The sequence below is a fragment of the Athene noctua genome, chromosome 16 (genome assembly GCF_965140245.1).
Source record: "Athene noctua chromosome 16, bAthNoc1.hap1.1, whole genome shotgun sequence".
Taxonomy (NCBI): Eukaryota; Metazoa; Chordata; class Aves; order Strigiformes; family Strigidae; genus Athene; species Athene noctua.
This window is the reverse complement of record NC_134052.1, coordinates 7,859,031-7,876,415: the sequence shown is the minus strand read 5'-3', so window position 1 is coordinate 7,876,415 and position 17,385 is coordinate 7,859,031. Positions and strand designations below refer to the sequence as shown.

Genomic DNA, 17,385 nt, shown 5'->3' with positions numbered 1-17,385 from the left:
TACATTGCATCTTAACATCCTTCCACATGAAAAAGCAGATTAAAGGTTCTCTGTATTTCCCTTGTAACACTATCCCCAAGTTTGGCCTCAACTTCTTGCTATGATCCAAGAAGCAAGTATAACTTTCATTATGGCCTCAGCATTTTCTAGAAAAACATCGTGCAAGCCCAATGGTCAGAATCATGATATCAGAAGTGACCATGTTCTGTGAGCTCTTTCAGTTAATGAATAAATAGGCATTTTCTAGTGAAGAGGTGTTTCCTAAAACAAGTTCCTGTCAATAAATACCATAGACATGTATAGCTGCCATGAGCAGGAGACGTTATTCCCGTGCAGAACAAAGCGAGGAGGAGATTAAGGAACTCTCCATCTGTTTCTGCTCTGTGCAGCACGTGGGATATCGCTCAAAATACACCGTGCTCTCTGCTTCTCAGACCCTAGGGAGACAGAGGCTGTCATAGGTATGGCAGGATGGAGCTGGACAGTCTGATTCTAAGTATATTGTTTGCCTGGGGAAGTAGGGGGGCTGCTGGAAAAATCCCTTAGTAAATGGAGCATATGAATGAAACCTGGTCCTGATGCCAAGTTTATTCTGCAGGCCTTGATGGAGCTAAAAAAGCGCATTAGACAAAACCATTATTGAACTTCTTGATTACATAACAATTTCCTCATCGTATTTCCAAGAATATTGAATCTATATTCAAACACCCTCCTACTCTCTCCCACACACCACCCCTTCTCCTTGCTATATCAGCTTCATTACAGAGTATGAAGACAGAAAAAGTATAGGGCATGTTGCCATGAGCAGATAGATCTCAGATGCTTACACTGAGATTTTAGAGCCATCTATGGGATTTGGACAGCCAATTCTCATTCATTTTAATGGCCTTGAAAGTCTCTGGTCTTATGTTAGGGTCTTTAGCAGTGCAAAGAACAGATAATCAAGCAATAAATACCACCAAACCTAAATGTTGGATTAATCCCTGCTGCCTAAAACGTACCCACTCTGTGCTGTCTGGGGTGTGGCATGCACAGCTTTGCTGCCCACAACCTGCTGCTACCACAAGCTCAAGAGAGAGACAGGAAATTTCTGAACAGACTGGCTTCTTTGTGGAAGCCCTCTTCCCCCCAGGGATGAGCACAGACCCTGCCAACACAAAGGATGAGACCCTGGGGCCACTCTCACCCAGTAAGCAGGATCCCGCCGGTGGATATCTCCTCATCTCCTGAAAGGGGTGTGGTAGATGTTGCCTGCCTAGTTTGGGGGGGTTTGGGAGGAGGTGGGGATTGGTGGTTTGCAAGCACTACTCATCCATCCTGCCTCAGGAAACAGCAGTTGCACACAAACTGGCTACACTTACTCACATAATCAGTTTGTTTGTCTCATTTGCATGTGTGATAACCAACATGTATGTACAATCATGCTAATCACTTGGAGGCAACTGCTTTAAATCCATTCAAAATCTTGCCCTGCCTGTCCTTGGGTTATTTAGCTTTCACAAAGGAATTGTAACAGCAATCCAGAGATTCACTCAATAAAAATCTTTGTGAAACAGTCAATTTAGTGGAGGATAAGTTTTTTCTGGAATCCTGCCCATACATACTGACACTTGCACTACAAGCCAGTGCTGTCATTAGGAGCCTATCTAATACCCTCTTGCAAGACACCTAGAAAAGTACCTGATGGGGAATTTCACAATTTATGGTGTGATACTACAGGTGAAATGTAAGAGTAAATACAGAAACAAAGAGGAAGGAAACTATATAGCTCTTCTCATGCAATCTGTTGGCAGAAATGGTAGGACAGTTGTAGAGGGAAAAATTAGTGTTAAACCCTGTCAGTTTATGAGCTGTTTAAGGAGTGTCTGTGATGGTCTGTTGTGGATACCTGCCCAGTAGGACTTGGCCTGTCAGGGCTCCTGTCATTAGCTCTGACAGACCCCGTGGAAGAAGTGGAGAACATCTCTCGTGGGTGTGGCACCAGAAGCACATGGATTCCCTCACCTGCCTCTGCCACTGATGTGGCCTGTCCTCAGGCCAGTCATTTCAGCCTTTTGTGCCACCAAATCTTTTTCCTATGCCTCCAAATTTTAGGTTGCCACCTTTTCCATTGTTTTAGCTATGCAATTTATAGGACCTACTGCAGATATGGGGCATCCAAGTCGGAAGCTCTGGATGTGCCTGCAGTGATATCGGAGGTGCCTTCCCCAGCCCCCCAAACAAGTCAGCATATGCCAGATAATCCAGCAGCAAGACCTAGGAGGGGGGTACAGCTGGCTCTATAAGTAGGAACATGGACATTTTAGCAGCTCACAAAATTGAACAGGCCCCCAGTGATTAACTTTCTCACTCCTGTTCCTTCTGCAAGCCCAAGCCTGCACTCTAGGGACCTCTCTGTGCTTGAGCCCATTCAACCTCAGCTCTTTGATTACCAGTCCAAAAGTTTTCACCAGCAGAAGGCCATGTTGTATGTTTTTTAAGGAATCATGAAAACTAATGTTACAGGAGGAAGCCCTCTCCTCATGCTTACTTCCATTTCAAGCAGCAGTTAGCAGCTGATGCAGCAGCAAGGTTTTGGGTCAGTGCTCTGGAGCAGGGACAACAGACACTTTTTTCCAGTGGCTGCTTGCTCACCTAAGCAGCTGGAGCTTCATGCATGCAGAGGGATTGCTGCTGATCAAGTCCAAATTTGTCCCAAGCCCCAAGCTTTTCTTGTTAACGAGAAGTGAACCTAGAAGACGAAAGGAAGGAGGAAAGGCCAGGAATTGAAAGAAAAGGCTGCCTGCCACACAGAGCATCTCTAGAGGTGTTCTTCATGGTTTAAATGTCTTTCCTTCAGCTTTCTGTCTCATTACTGACAGTGAAAAATACGAAATCTGCCAAGCTAGAGGTTTAATATGGCCAAGATAGGAAACCTTATTAGACAGACAGATGGTGAGTTCTATAATCTGAAATCCCAGACTGTAAATACTTTGGGATAGAGCCCTGTGCCACTGAATGGAATGCTAATGCCTGACAGCAGCAGCTGGATCCAGTTTTCTGTGGATAACTGCTCCTTGGGTGGTTTTTGTTGGATGGTGGATGCTACCAGCATAAGGCATGCTTGCTTTAGAGAAGGAGCAGGATCCTCTAAACCCCACTGGACATATTTTATCTCTGTTTTTTGTACTTTGCAACTGAAAAGTGTTCTGAATACCAGAGAACACTCAACTTACATTTAGAAGTTTTTCTTAGCCTGACAAGATTCCCAAAGATGTATGATTGCAGTAGATCAATAAGGGGGAAAATATGTGTCTTAGGAGTACGGGTGACATCTTGCTGCAACTTGAGGGCGAAATGATAAATGTCTGTCTCTGTTTATTGCTTAGCTCCATGGCTAAATCTGCTGAACCAAAACCAAACTTTACCCTCAGATCTCCTAGTTTTCAAATTTATGTTCATCTGGCATTGCCTTGATCTTCAAAGCAGGAAGGTATATCAAAGAAAACAGAAGTTTTGACACCAATTACTGCTGCTGGATGCCATCCACTGAATAAATATAGAGCGTTAATATTTACACTGAAAGTGGAGGAGATAAAGCACACTAGGTACATCTAAGTCTACAAATAAGCCCTTCTGTGTATAGTGGGCAGAGATAACAACAAGCAAAAAATTTAAAATTACCATTGAAACCATCTCAAACACCTTCAGAAATGTTGGGTTGTAAACAAAGAAATTACAGCAAAAATACTAAAAGAGTCTTCTAGGAAAGGAAATCAGGCACCCTGCTTCTCGGGGCTATTGCCTGATGGTATTCAGAGGGTGGTCTTTTGAAAAAAACAACCATGCAGAAGTAGTTAACATCTAAATTTCTCCCCACTTCACCATGAGACACTTGACTTACATTTTACTCTCTTGAGTTTGAAGCCATCAGTTCAAGCACTTTTCCCAGTGTCCCTCTCTGCTTCTCTTCATCCTGTGGTTTCTCCTACTTTTTTGCACCCTCAAGTCTTTCCCACAGTTTCTTTGGCTCATTGACCTGAGAAATCTCCCAACAAGACAAACCCACCATTGCACAAGTTGTGGGGTTGTTCGTATTTCAGCAGCAAATTTATGGAAGAGGAAGGCACCAAGGAGAAAGTGAAAGGTTTGCTAGCACTGTGAGGGTGCACAGCTAACAATAAACATCCTTTTAGGCAACCAGTTTAAAAAGAAAAAGGAATCTTCCCAGCATTTTTCCTGGCAACACTTTAGTAACTGAAAATGAGGCTATTCTAAAATTCCCAGTACTAGACCATTGCATAGGAGGTCATTTGCATCATTCTCTTCTTACATATAATCCAATTTAGATAATGAAACCAGAGTGTTTAATGGAGCTAATTTTTGTTTCTAGTTGGATCTCATTCTTCAGATTAAATTACTATATCTGTAGTGTCCATGTACAAATCAAAGTTATATAGTACATTTTAGTGAGTTAGAAGGTGAATGATCTTATTACACTGATTTGGAAGGGATTTTCCTAGCAAGTGGATTTTAAAACACTTGTTGAAATCAAAATCTCAAAACTGAAACTCTTGCCTTAAATTTGGATTTTCTGAAGGTATATGGACTTTTCTCCTAAAACCATAGTTTAAGCTTGCTATATGAGTTTAATTCAAGTGAAGCTTCCAGCTTTTGTAGACCATTTCTGCCTTTCAGCTTTGGAGGTGAGGCTCTTGAGAAGACCACAGTATTTCTGAACCATATTGGATCTGCATGTTTGTCCTACAGCAGCAAGGCTTATTCCACTGTAGTGACTGTCCGTTCAAGGACAAATGTTCAGAAGTCTGATATTTCCTGATGGTTAGGATGTCTGTGCTGGGCTTGGCTGAAGAGAAATCCTGCAGGCATCTTTCTCGAGTGCCCCAGGTGGTAACTGTGGATATTCTGGTATTTTGAGGTTGGCTGAGAGAGGTCACTGAGGAAACCTAAAATCTAGTTTATATGGGCAAGGAAGGAGTGTGTCAGGTTTGCAAGTCATGATGCAGAACTCTTGTCATATGTTTTATATTTCATTGCATCTAGTCATCATGCACATACATTGCAATTGATTTCACGCTGCTTTTCTATCAAGCAGGAGAAAAGCAAGCATAAGGGACTGGCTTACGCTGAAATGAATACATAAAACATTAGTCACATATACGTGTGTTTTGAAATCATTGCTGTATTTTGGCAGTAACCTAAGAAACTAGATATAATCCCACCCAATTAACAAACGAGAGAAAGAAATCACTAGTAGAAAAAAAAACACTCCTCAACTTGTCTGTCAGCTCTAAAACCTCCCTAAAATGACTTTAAAAGAAGATGTAATTAGGGAAAACTGGAAAGTATAGCATTAATGTCTATATAAAACAAGTATGGAAGGACAGCTTGCTTACACCATCTGAAAGCAGCAAATATTCTGATTTTGCAGTTGATGCTTTCCAGCTCTGCTTAGAGTCCGTGGCCCAGGATCTGATCTGATTTATGTGGGTTTTTAGAGGCTGCTCACTGCAGACCCTTCTCCTCTCATTGCACTCTTTAGCCCAGGAGCCGGTTTCTGATAATGGATGAACTCTCCAGCGGCTGGACCTGCCCTGCCTTGACTGTCTCACTGTGGTGCAGCTTGATTTGCCTGGATGAGTTTGCTCTTTTCTCTGGCTGCAGTGAGGACTAGGATGGCCAGTCAGTCATGTGCTCACGAGTAGCTCAGAATGTTTTGGAAAGCTTGATAAAGTTTTCATGTATTACACAACCACCAAGTTTCAAACTAGATATGTGCCATTAAAAAAGTGTATTACTTGTACGCTTATATGTAGTAGAATTGGACACCCATCTGTCTGATTAGCTATAGGCTCCCAAAATTAAAGATGTAACCGTGCATTAAATAGGGATCACTCTGATTGAATCTTGCATTCACAATTGCATTCCTTCTTGCTTAGATTTCAGAGTCTGTTGTCCAGATGGGCTTTGTTGGGCACCTAATTAGTAGTTAATCAAAAGCTCCTGCTGTGAACTGCTTCACAGTCCTCCTGGCATCCTAGCTGCTTGGTACGTGTTCCTTGACTACACAGAGATAAAGGCAAAGGAGTTGAAGCAGATGCTTTATGTCCTTTATGCATCTGACATAACTAAAGCAGCTTCCAAAGTAAAATCACCTCAGGATGCACCGGCTATCTGACTTCCATGTACTAAGAGCAAAATTATTTTTGAAACGTTTAAGTGGAAATACAGCTATGTGTTAATAGCAATGATAGACAGCGTAATATATTCTGAGTTGAACTCACTATTTTCTCTTTCCTTTCCAGATTTTGGCAATCATTTCCATCATGTTTATTGTACTATCTACAATTGCCTTGTCCCTTAACACACTTCCTGAACTACAAGGCATGGATGAATTTGGGCAGACCACAGATAATCCCCAACTCGCCCACGTGGAAGCGGTGTGCATTGCATGGTTTACAATGGAATACCTCTTGCGGTTCCTATCCTCGCCTAAGAAATGGAAGTTTTTCAAAGGCCCACTGAATGCTATTGATTTGCTAGCTATCTTACCGTACTATGTCACTATCTTCCTCACAGAATCCAATAAAAGTGTACTTCAGTTCCAAAATGTACGACGAGTGGTCCAAATATTTCGGATTATGAGGATACTCCGGATTCTAAAGCTCGCCCGGCACTCAACAGGTTTACAGTCCTTGGGGTTTACACTGAGGAGGAGTTACAATGAGCTTGGATTACTCATCTTGTTTTTGGCCATGGGCATTATGATCTTTTCCAGTTTAGTGTTTTTTGCAGAAAAGGATGAGGATGATACAAAATTCAAGAGCATCCCAGCTTCTTTCTGGTGGGCAACAATCACCATGACAACAGTAGGCTATGGAGACATCTACCCCAAAACACTTTTAGGTAAAATAGTAGGAGGACTGTGCTGCATTGCTGGAGTGCTGGTGATTGCTCTTCCCATCCCCATTATTGTCAATAACTTCTCAGAGTTCTACAAAGAGCAGAAGAGGCAGGAGAAAGCCATTAAGCGCAGGGAAGCTCTTGAAAGAGCAAAAAGGAACGGCAGTATTGTTTCCATGAACATGAAGGATGTGTTTGCCCGTAGTATAGAACTCATGGACATTGTGGTTGAAAAGAACGGAGAAAGCATAGCCAAAAAGGATAAAGTTCAGGACAATCATTTATCCCCCAGCAAATGGAAATGGACCAAGAGAACACTCTCTGAAACTAGCTCTAGTAAATCTTTTGAAACTAAGGAACAAGGATCTCCAGAAAAAGCCAGATCATCTTCAAGTCCCCAGCACCTGAATGTCCAACAGCTAGAGGACATGTACAACAAAATGGCAAAGACCCAGTCCCAGCCAAACCTTAATACTAAAGAATCGAGTCAATCTGGAAAGCAAAAGGAAGAGCTAGAAATGGAAACCCTTCCCGGCCCTATGGTGCCCTTGCTGACGACTCGCACTGATGGGATCATTGACATGAGGAGTATGTCCAGCATCGACAGCTTCATAAGCTGCGCGGCAGAGTTCCCTGACTCTGGGAGGTTTTCCCACAGCCCTCTTGCTACTCTTCCCTGCAAAGGTGGCATTAACGTGATTCAGGAGCAGAGCAGGCCAGAGGGGAGTGGTGCCAGATTTGTGGAAATGAACCCAAGCTCCGAAAGCAGCCACCATTCTGCTTTTTTCATAGAAAGTCCCAAAAGCTCCATAAAGGCCAGTAACCCTTTAAAACTAAGATCTCTGAAAGTCAACTTCATGGAAGAAGACACCAGCACATTAGTACCAGCATCAAATGTACTGAGAATATATCCAGACCCTCTCAAGAGCCGGGGAGCTGTTGCTGCTGCCACTGATACTTCCTTACTCTCTGACAGATCTCTCATGAGCCCAGAAACCTCTATCTACACAACCGCGAGTGCGAGAACACCCCCAAAGTCACCAGAGACGCAGACAGCCATAGCTTTCAACTTCCATGATGCTGGTATACACAAATATATAGATGCTGACACTGATGATGAAGGTCAGCTGCTTTATGATTCAAGTCCACCCGGAAATGTGAGTCCTAAGTACAATGTTACAAACAGTGGTTATCTAAAGCAAAAGGACAATGTTTATAGAACAGAGAAGAACCATCTAGAAGCTGCTGCTTTACCCACCTCCCCTAAGCTGATAGGGCAAAACTGCATTTACTCTATGGAAGGTATCACTGGAAGAACCCAGGGCAATCAGGAGACTGTCAGACTAGAAAATCACATTTCCCCAGAAGTCCATGTATTACCAGGCAGCGGAGGACATGCTAACACACATGATCAAAGCATCTGAGATGGGCTCCAAAAGAACTTACTGAAAGTTTAAAGGAATGTCTTTACAGTCAACACAAAAAAAAGAGCTTCTGCATGGCATGAACTTGGCTGAAACAAGCCACCTGTTTCTAAAAGTCGGGGGGAGGTCCAGTGTGGGTTTGTGAAAATGTCCTTCTCTGAAACAACTCTAAAGACTTTGCCCACATCAGTCAAAAATAAGGATTGCAAATCATGATCACACATTGATCTCTTTTCATGTTGTCCAGTGAAGCCAATGTGACCAAATATCCATCCATTCCCCTTGAACGCTAGAGCTCCTTTTGGAAATATTAACATCTGATTTGCATTAGTTCCATAAAGGATGCCAAGGCAGCCAGATTTGAACTCTGGAATAAATTGCTGGGGTTGGTATAAAGCTGTCAAAAACACAATGCTCACTGCTTCAGGGCAGCTGTTCCCCATCTACAGCTTTCTCTGATGGATATTATGTCTAAAGGTAACAGGGAACACTTGCATTATTGGAAAATCCAAGCGAAAACCATTTAAAACAAGTAACAGTCTAGGGAAACCGATTATTAAAATGCTCTGTGTGTGTTTAACAATACGATATCCTGTAGGACCTGACGTTTTCTGTTTGAAACATCAGCAGGGTGAGTTGCACCACTTGTATCTAATTCCAAACACCCCCTAGGACATAGTGAAACTTGCACTTACCCTCTGCTAAAGATCACTCCCTGCCCCAGGGCCAGCGCGTGGCCCTCAGGGGACGCACAGCCCACGCTGGGAAGGTGTGAAGGAGCCATGCAGAAGCAGGACTCTCCGGAGGCATCGCAGCCAGACCCCCTTCCCGGTGCCGGGGAGCGTCGGGTTGGAAGGAGCGCTCCGCTCTGCCCTACCCTTCCGCGGAGGGAGCTGCTGGCTGCCCTGCCCCGCGGGGACGGCCGGGCGCGGCGCTGATGCTGTGGCTGGCGCCTGCGGTAGGCGCCGGGGTGCCGGGACGGGTCCCCGCTCTCCCCGTCCCGCCCGCTCCAGGCGTCGGCCAAAGCCTCGCCCTTGGCGTAGGAGAGGAACCGGTCAGTCTGAAGCTTTTTGCGCCCGAGCGGCGCAGTGAAAGATATGCAAGCGTTACATAAATATGCAAAAAGAGGGATTCGTTAGCGACCCGCCCCGGGCCTGGCTGTGCTCTCTCTCGCGAAGAGGTCGGGCAGGAGCGGCTCCTGCAGAGTTGCAGTGCAAAGCAGCTGCGAGAGACAGGAGAATCAGGCCTGATGTTTTAATAACATCCAGTCATTTTTAAAGGAAAGAAGAAAAAAAAAAGAAAAAAAAAGATCTGACCATTTTAAATGAACAGAACTAGCAGCCACCAGCCTAGGTTTTTAAAATATTGTTTCAATAAAGTTATGTCACATTGTGTAGGAAATAATTTGTCTTTGGTTTTTAATCTCGGGGGGGAAAAGCACTTTACGTTGACTTTTTGTTGTTGTTGTTGCGATGCTGGAGTAGGATAGCAGAGTGTAACAATCAAGCACTTTAACAAAGCACTATTTTAATTTGTGCCTCCTGTCGTGACCGTGATTTGTTACACGCCTGTAGCAAGTCACAACCTGTCCTGTGATAACTGTGATGGTAATCTTTTATGTTGTTCTCTGTTTCTACTGTAAAACTCAATTGTAAATAACTCTGTCAATGAGCGTTTCCTGACCTATTTCTGAGTACCTGCCAGGGCATGTAATGATCTGCATGCAGCAGGTCCAGGGATGTGCTGAGACACGGGACGCGGGAGCAGAGGCGCACAGGCGGGAAGAAGACCCCGAGCCGCTCGAGTCTGCTGCGTTTTGTTCCTTCCTATTGTAAAAAAAAAAAAAGCCGTTGGTTAGTCCTGAATGTAAATGTCTGTCCGTCCAAGCTGTACAGTACTTCTGTCTGTAATCCGTAATAGTGAATGCAGCATGTACGGACAAAAGCAATAAGCACATATATGTTTTAGGAACTATTATGGATTACAATGATAGCTTTGTTAGGTCTCTTCTTGGCACAAAACTGTACACGTGTTGGAGTTAACTCTGCTCTGCTCAGCCGACCCCATCCCCGGGCGGTGCGACGCAGCCCGGGGTACCCGCTCAGAGGTTGCCCTTGTGTCCCAGCAAGGCAAAACCCTGGGGAAGGCGCGAGTAAGACCTGAGCCACCACCTCACGAATTAGCCCGCCGACAGCGACAGAGACCTCGTGCCATGCAAAGAGTGACGCGGGAGGTACGCAAAATAAGTTCAAGGCACTTATGTGTGAAAATGATACTCTGCAGAGTATTTACGCAGGGCCAATTCCTGAGGTTCATTAGCTTTTACTCTGCCTTCACTCAGCCAAAACCACCGTTCCTCTGAGTGGGGTCTTTGCCTGGTGAAGGACTTTAGGATTTGGCCATAGTAAATACAAGTGTACTTAGAGGAACCGATGTATTGCTGAGATACTAGTTAAGATTGAGTCGTCATGAAAAAGTAAAGTGACTTTCCAGCAGATAAGCTTTAAATACTGATTTATTCTGTGGCTTTCCGAGGCCATAGAGCGGCAACAAGAAATCTTAAAGAGAACAGTCTTAACGTAATCTCTATGTTTCAGTGATCATTCATGTCTGCCATCAGCACAAATGTAAAAAGAAGAAAAAATCAGGGAAAATTTTTTTGATAAAGTAAGTAATAGTGACTTCGAAGTTAAATATTTTTAGAGCTGATGCTTTCATGTGGAAAAAAGTCATATTTTACATATCGCAAAAGTGAACGTATTTAAATATAGCCATATAGTGTAGTATTTACCACACTCTCATCCAAATTGATGTATTTGGTTTATAGATGGCACTGACAAAAATGTATAGACCAACAATTCTATCATTTTTTTAACTGATAATCAACTGGTGCAACTCTCCTTGTAACCAAAGGCCCTCTGTCTGCCTTGTGTGATCATTCACGACACACACCTTATATCATCTATTTAGTCCTACCTTTAAAGTAGCATTTTATTGAGTCACTTTTGAAAGCCAAATTCAAAAGTATCATTAAAAATCTACCTTTTAAGTCTGAATAGCCAAAGTCCTATAGATTTCTTATAGAAAGCAAATAATTTAAAATTAAGCATATAATATGCTTGAAGAGCATTTCTTTCTTATTTGTGTATGAAGATGTAGCTCTCATTTTGTGCCCAGTTAAAAAGGAAGTATGTTTAATTTATTTTAATGAAATAAAGTCTGAATATGAAGTATGTATCTATATATGTGTGTGTGTGCATAATACACATATATATAATGTAAGCACTGGGAAATCTACTCTAACATAAAGCTATGGTAGACTAAATCTGTACTCATTACAAAAGGAAAGGCAGTGCTTTGAAAACATAATGCTCACCAAATCCTATAGTCACTAGAAAGACGATTTCAGTTTATAGTTTCTTTGATACATGTTTCCCAAAGCTTGTAACAGTTGGGGAAAATACGCAATATCTCTTGCATCGAGCTAAAGCGTGCAGTTTAACCATTGGTATTTGGCATTCAGGTCTGCGAATTTACTGTGCATCATGTGTCAAGCAAGCTGAGAGAGTTTCACTTGCTGCTGCAGAAGACATCATATCTGAAAGGACGATGTGTGTGTGATGTCTGCGCTTGCTTGGATCTTACGCCATCAACATCATTTTTAATACATATATATATAAATACATATATAGAGAGAATATATATATGCGGAAGGAATGGGTGCAGTTTTCTTAACCAGGAGGCAAAGATCCTTTGAGTTTTAGCCTTGAACAGAGGAAAACAGCAGTCACATTGCAGTAGATTTCTCAGTGCCTTTTCTTAGAAACTTCACCTAAGCACACTTACAGAAAAAAAAAAAAAAAGAAACAAAACAGTCTCCTGTGAAATCCACATTTTTCTGAAAGGTTCAAGAGTCAATAAAGATAGAAGAAGGAAAAAAAAAAAAAAAAGAGGAAAAGAAAACCCGCGGAACGCACATTCCCTTCCTGAACATGCCGTGTGTCAAATGCCGGGGAATATCTGTCTGTGCAAGTCACGCAGAAACACATCTGAGGCGGTCGGTTTCTTTGGCAACTATGGCTGTGATAAACTGTAGCCTTTTCTTCCCTTGCAGCTAATAAGATACACATTTCTAAGGAAAACAGTATTCTCTTCTGTAAAATTGTAATGTATTGTTAATATTTGTACCTATTGTATATTTATGTCTTGACAGAATTATGACTGGTACAGTTTATAGTAAATAACAAGGGTATTTAAAACTCATCGCAAAGACAAGGTTTCTAAAGCCAAGTTCTCTCTCTGTCGGTAAGCTCCACATAACATGATCTCCAATAGTTTTTAACGCCTCATTTTAAAGCAAATAGTAGAATTACTGAATAAAGTAGCCAAGTGATGGAGACCGTGAGGCACCAATGCCCTCCTGTGCAGCTCAGTCGGGAGCATGATGGGGAGGTGGGCTTCCCCAGCGACTCCAAATTAGCTCCAACTTCTTCATGTTTGGTCAGTCACTTCTGCTTACAGTAATCAGACTGAACAACTGTTACCTTAGGTTGCTTTAGGATCACCCACTTGGGGAGAATATGGCTTTAAATAGTTCTTGAATAAAGTACAGATGTTCTAGTTACCTCTGTACCTCCTGTTTGCCATTGTGTTGGCTTTATAAGTATCTGATGTATGGAAAAGTCATGTGACTTTCATGCATTCCAGAGTAGTCTATTTTTCTGTTCAGATTTAAAAAAAAATTATATATATATAAAAATATAAATATATATCTGTATTTTTAGCAAATTTATAATAGGGCAATCAAGTCAGATTTCTTCTTTTTGTATTACAGAATAATATATTAGATGCTTTCTTGGTGTTCATTTACATAGCTGATCCCCTAACCTTTTTGTTGTTATTTTCTTTTGTTCTGAAAAACACCTGCAACATCCCTCCTGGAAGTGTGTCTGCAAAAGGTCACTGAGTTTGTCTGATGTTGTCATGTTTTCATATTTTCCTGTTTGTGGTACTTAAAAATAACCAGGGACTGGCTATTGATACTAAGATGTTCCTTCTGAGAAACACAGAGTGGGCCAGACTCTCGGTTATGGCAGTGTAAATGTCAGTGAATGCCACTGGCTTCAGTGTTAGCCACAGCCTGGACTTCAGTGTTTTTCCAGGTTTACATCAATTAAGCTGATAGTATAAAGAAGAGATGGGATTTAAATCTGACTGTCCTAATAATTATGATGGATTTGGGATGAGCATCAAAATTCAGGCTTTTATTTTAAGGCAGGGGCCTGATGACTCTCGGGCAAAGCTCCCACCTTTGGGGGAGCTTTTCCTGGGTTAAAACAGAAGGGTCAAGACTTTCATTTCCCACTGGGTTTTGGAATTTCTATTTTCAGTTCCAACAACATCAGGAAATGAGAAAAAAATATGAGGGAATGAAAAACTTAAATGTACACATTCAGAAAGGGACTGGATTTGGATTTGGTTATGGTAAAATCCATCCATGTACCTGCTTAATGATCTTCCTTGCTCCTTTATAGCTGTACCGTCACATAAATTGGATAAAAAGCCACGAGGTTAATGTGCATCCTGAGGCTATCTCATGGCCTCTTGAAGTTTAGCATGACAGAGAGCTTCAGACCAGCTCTGTAGCTCTGCACAAACATTTCTGGTCAGTGACCATATTTTTTCCAAAGATGGAGTTTCTTTTGTTTGCTTGTGTGATTTTCTTATTTGCCCACCACACTAGCCAATAAATCTGAAACAGAATTAATTTGGGAAAACATGCATTTCAAAAAGTCCAGATACCACCTGAATGAATGGAATAACCAGCAGACACAGTTTTGCATAGGTGGTTATGTATCAGCAAGACCCATTTACACATGAAGGTATTAAAACTGGGTGGGATTTTTCTTTTTTTGAAAGCAATTAATGCAATAGCCTGCCATATGTATCATCAACAATCACATACATCCCTTCAGAAGGCACCTTCCATATCAGTAAGTTTGTCTTGAGCATAGTCAACAAAACCATAGAAAGCTTGTAGTCAGACCAGTCTTAAACTCTCCCCTGCAGGTAGCCCTCCCACACCATGACAGAAACAACCGAAATACTAACCAGCCCTTCAAAGAAGAGATGTTTATATTCCAGCATGTGTTTTGCACCCCATGCTGATTAGATTTAGGCTCTTGCACTGAAACTTTGTCTTGGCCAGACAAAGGAAACCTTAGGAAAACTGAAAGTCTGCATTCAGGGTGTGTATCCCCTTTGTTGCTGGTGTTACCTAAGCCACAAATAAGTGTCCTTTGACACCAATGGTAGGGTGCCACAAGTGTTCATATCTGTAAATACTACTCAGAATTTTGCTTTGCTTGATTCTGGCTTCATCGCACAAGAACTTTTCAGTCTAGAGGCTTAGAAGAGAAAGCTTCATTTTTCTTTTTAACTAGAAATAATACTATTGATATTCTGTAGGACTGAACAAGGATTAACCTTTGACATTTTTAAGGGGGTCTTTTCAAGACTATAGTGACACTATCTTCAAAAAATAATAATCAGGCTGGGCTCAGTACAAAGACCCACCAAACCAGAGCCTTGTGGAAGACAGGGAGCCAAATTTGCATGAAATGCCAAATTCTTTGCTGCTGTAAGTAAAAGCCCATGGAGGTCGATGGAGCTGTGCCCCTTTAGCCCAGTAAGGAATTTGGACCCATATCTCTAAAGGCTAATGGAAAACTAAAAGCTCTGTATGACCTCAGGGATGGAGGTGTCTGTCCACAACACCTATGAGGAAACCAGTGGGGTGAGGGAACAGAGACAGGTCAGTGAAAGCCTGGGAAAGGAGGGACTCCTTCAGGCAAGAGAATGATAATTATGTCATCCCAGTCTTGACTGAGTATCCCTTCATGTCAGCTCACTCTTTATGGGATTCATGCCACAAGTGGCATCCCAGACTCACAGATGACTGTCCCTACAGCAGGACCACAAGCTCAGCCACACGGTTCAACACTCAGCCCTTGGTCCAGGGACTTATGGATGTTGGGAGGACACTACCAGCAAATGGGCCATCAGTTACCTTTGATCGTGTCACAACCTCTGGTCCTCATGGTAATCTACATTTAAGACCATTTTAGGACTCATCAGTTCTTCTCTACTCTCCGTATTTCATTCAGGAGCTCTGCTCATTATGCCTCTTCTTCCTGTTATGTTTCAGGGCCTCTAAGTACCATTAGCCACACGTCATGCAACCACTGGGATTCATTTTGTTTATATCTGTTTTGTTGGCTTGTGGCAAAGACAGAGAACATTTTTTTTTCCCCCCATTCTTTCTGGATTCTTGGTGGTGGGTGCGGAAAATTGCTTTCACACTGAAACATTCCCCACTGGTATGTCTGGGGGGAAGGGTGGGAGGAGCAGCATCTCCATGCTACTTTGAAGCCATGATACTGCAATCAGAAAGACCAGCCACAGCTACCAACCAAACTCACTGTCCAACTAGGTTAGCATTAAAAAAATATACTCCAACTTACTGCAGCAGAATCCTGCTTTCTAATCAGGCCAGTGAAGCAGTTCCTGAATGGGGAGAAAACACTTAATGAGGCACTGTTGCAAGTGCTGGTTAATAGCAACTCCATGCCCACGGAAGGATGCCGGGGCGATTTGTCACTGTGCTGCACATCACGGCTGCTCAGCATTTCACAGGGCTGGGGACCAGCCTCAGGTCTTCCTTCTCCAAAGCACAGGATGGCTGCTGGACCTGCAGAGCTCTGCCAGCCGCTGGACCTGTGTAGTGGCCCGAGAGCCTTGGGCAACGACTACCCAGTGACCTCTCCAAAGGGCAGAGGTGAGCATCCATATCATTGAAAGATAAGAAAGCTGTGGGGTTCCCTTTAAAAGAAAAATGTGATATTTACCAACCAATAAAAACTGGAAAAATATACTTTTCCTGTGGCTCTGCTAGAACATGTAGATTGAATTGATTTTGTATCTGGAAATTGAAACCAACTGTGACTCAGCTTGAGAAAGGGCAGAATATGACAGATTTCTCCATTGCCTTGCACTTCAGCTATTTTTTTTTTTAAAACCTTTTTAAACCTAAACAATGGGGAAGCAGTGGGGAATCCAGTTCAGTGTGTCTGTAATGAAGGGCAGTGCTTCATGCCTCTGCCCGACAGCCCAGCAGATCCTGCACATCTTGCACAATATCTTCATTGGTTTATATTGGATCAACCCAAGGGGCAATGCGTCGGCAGATGTTTTCTCCCCTTTTAAGCAATGTTTCAATACTCTGGCACTTTGGGGTGATTACAACATTAGCCATATACTAGTGTACTTAGAGTCTTACATTTTTTGTAACTTTGATTTAGTCATTCTTTGTTGAAGTTTATTGACCTCTCCAGTTGTTTCCGTAAACAATTACAAAAAAAAAAAAAAAATCAGTGTCTTTATATGCATGTACTAGTATGAAACTGTGATCAATGTGTGACATTCAGAAACTGTACTGTCTTGTAAAATATGTCCAAATGTCTAAGGATTTTAAAGCAATGGTCCCTTACTACAGACTACAGAAATAAATAAAAAGGTATGGTTAAAACCAAAGCCTTTATTTTCTCTCTTTCATGGTCATATATACTGGCCAAAAATATAACTACCATCAGCTGGCACTGAGTTTCTGCTTTAGCTCATTGCAGTTGACAGCAGGTTTAGACATATGTTATTTGCTCACGGGTAAGGCCGTGATTCAGGAAAGCAGTGCCAAGCTTGACACCTCCTGCTTTAAGTTTGACGGATTCAGCATATAAACCTGTGGGCTTCAGCCCCCACCCTACATAGACAAAATCTACCTGCATATCCCATAGCCACAGCCAGGCTCAGTGACCAGGACGTCTCAGCTTCTCTGTGCATGGACCAGGGGTGTGTGGCACACGGGGAGATCCCTGTCACACACCCAGTGCCTGGAAACCCGCATCTTGATCGCGCAATTGTGCAGATGCAGAACCAGACGCAGATGGGAGAACAGCCGAGGTTTGGAGACAAAGAGCTTTGAGTGTGAAAACTAGACAAA

At 42.5% G+C, this 17,385-nt stretch overlaps 1 protein-coding gene across 1 annotated transcript in view; it reads left to right on the top strand.

The window, feature by feature from the left end:
• The window catches only part of KCNB1 (potassium voltage-gated channel subfamily B member 1), a 130,376-nt gene extending 118,151 nt beyond the window's left edge, over positions 1 to 12,225 (top strand). The window contains exon 3 of the mRNA XM_074920617.1: positions 6,306 to 12,225. Coding sequence (XP_074776718.1) covers positions 6,306 to 8,327 — 2,022 coding nt within the window. The 3' untranslated portion in view covers positions 8,328 to 12,225. The remainder of the gene's footprint in view (positions 1 to 6,305) is intronic.
• Positions 12,226 to 17,385: the final 5,160 nt, after the last annotated feature.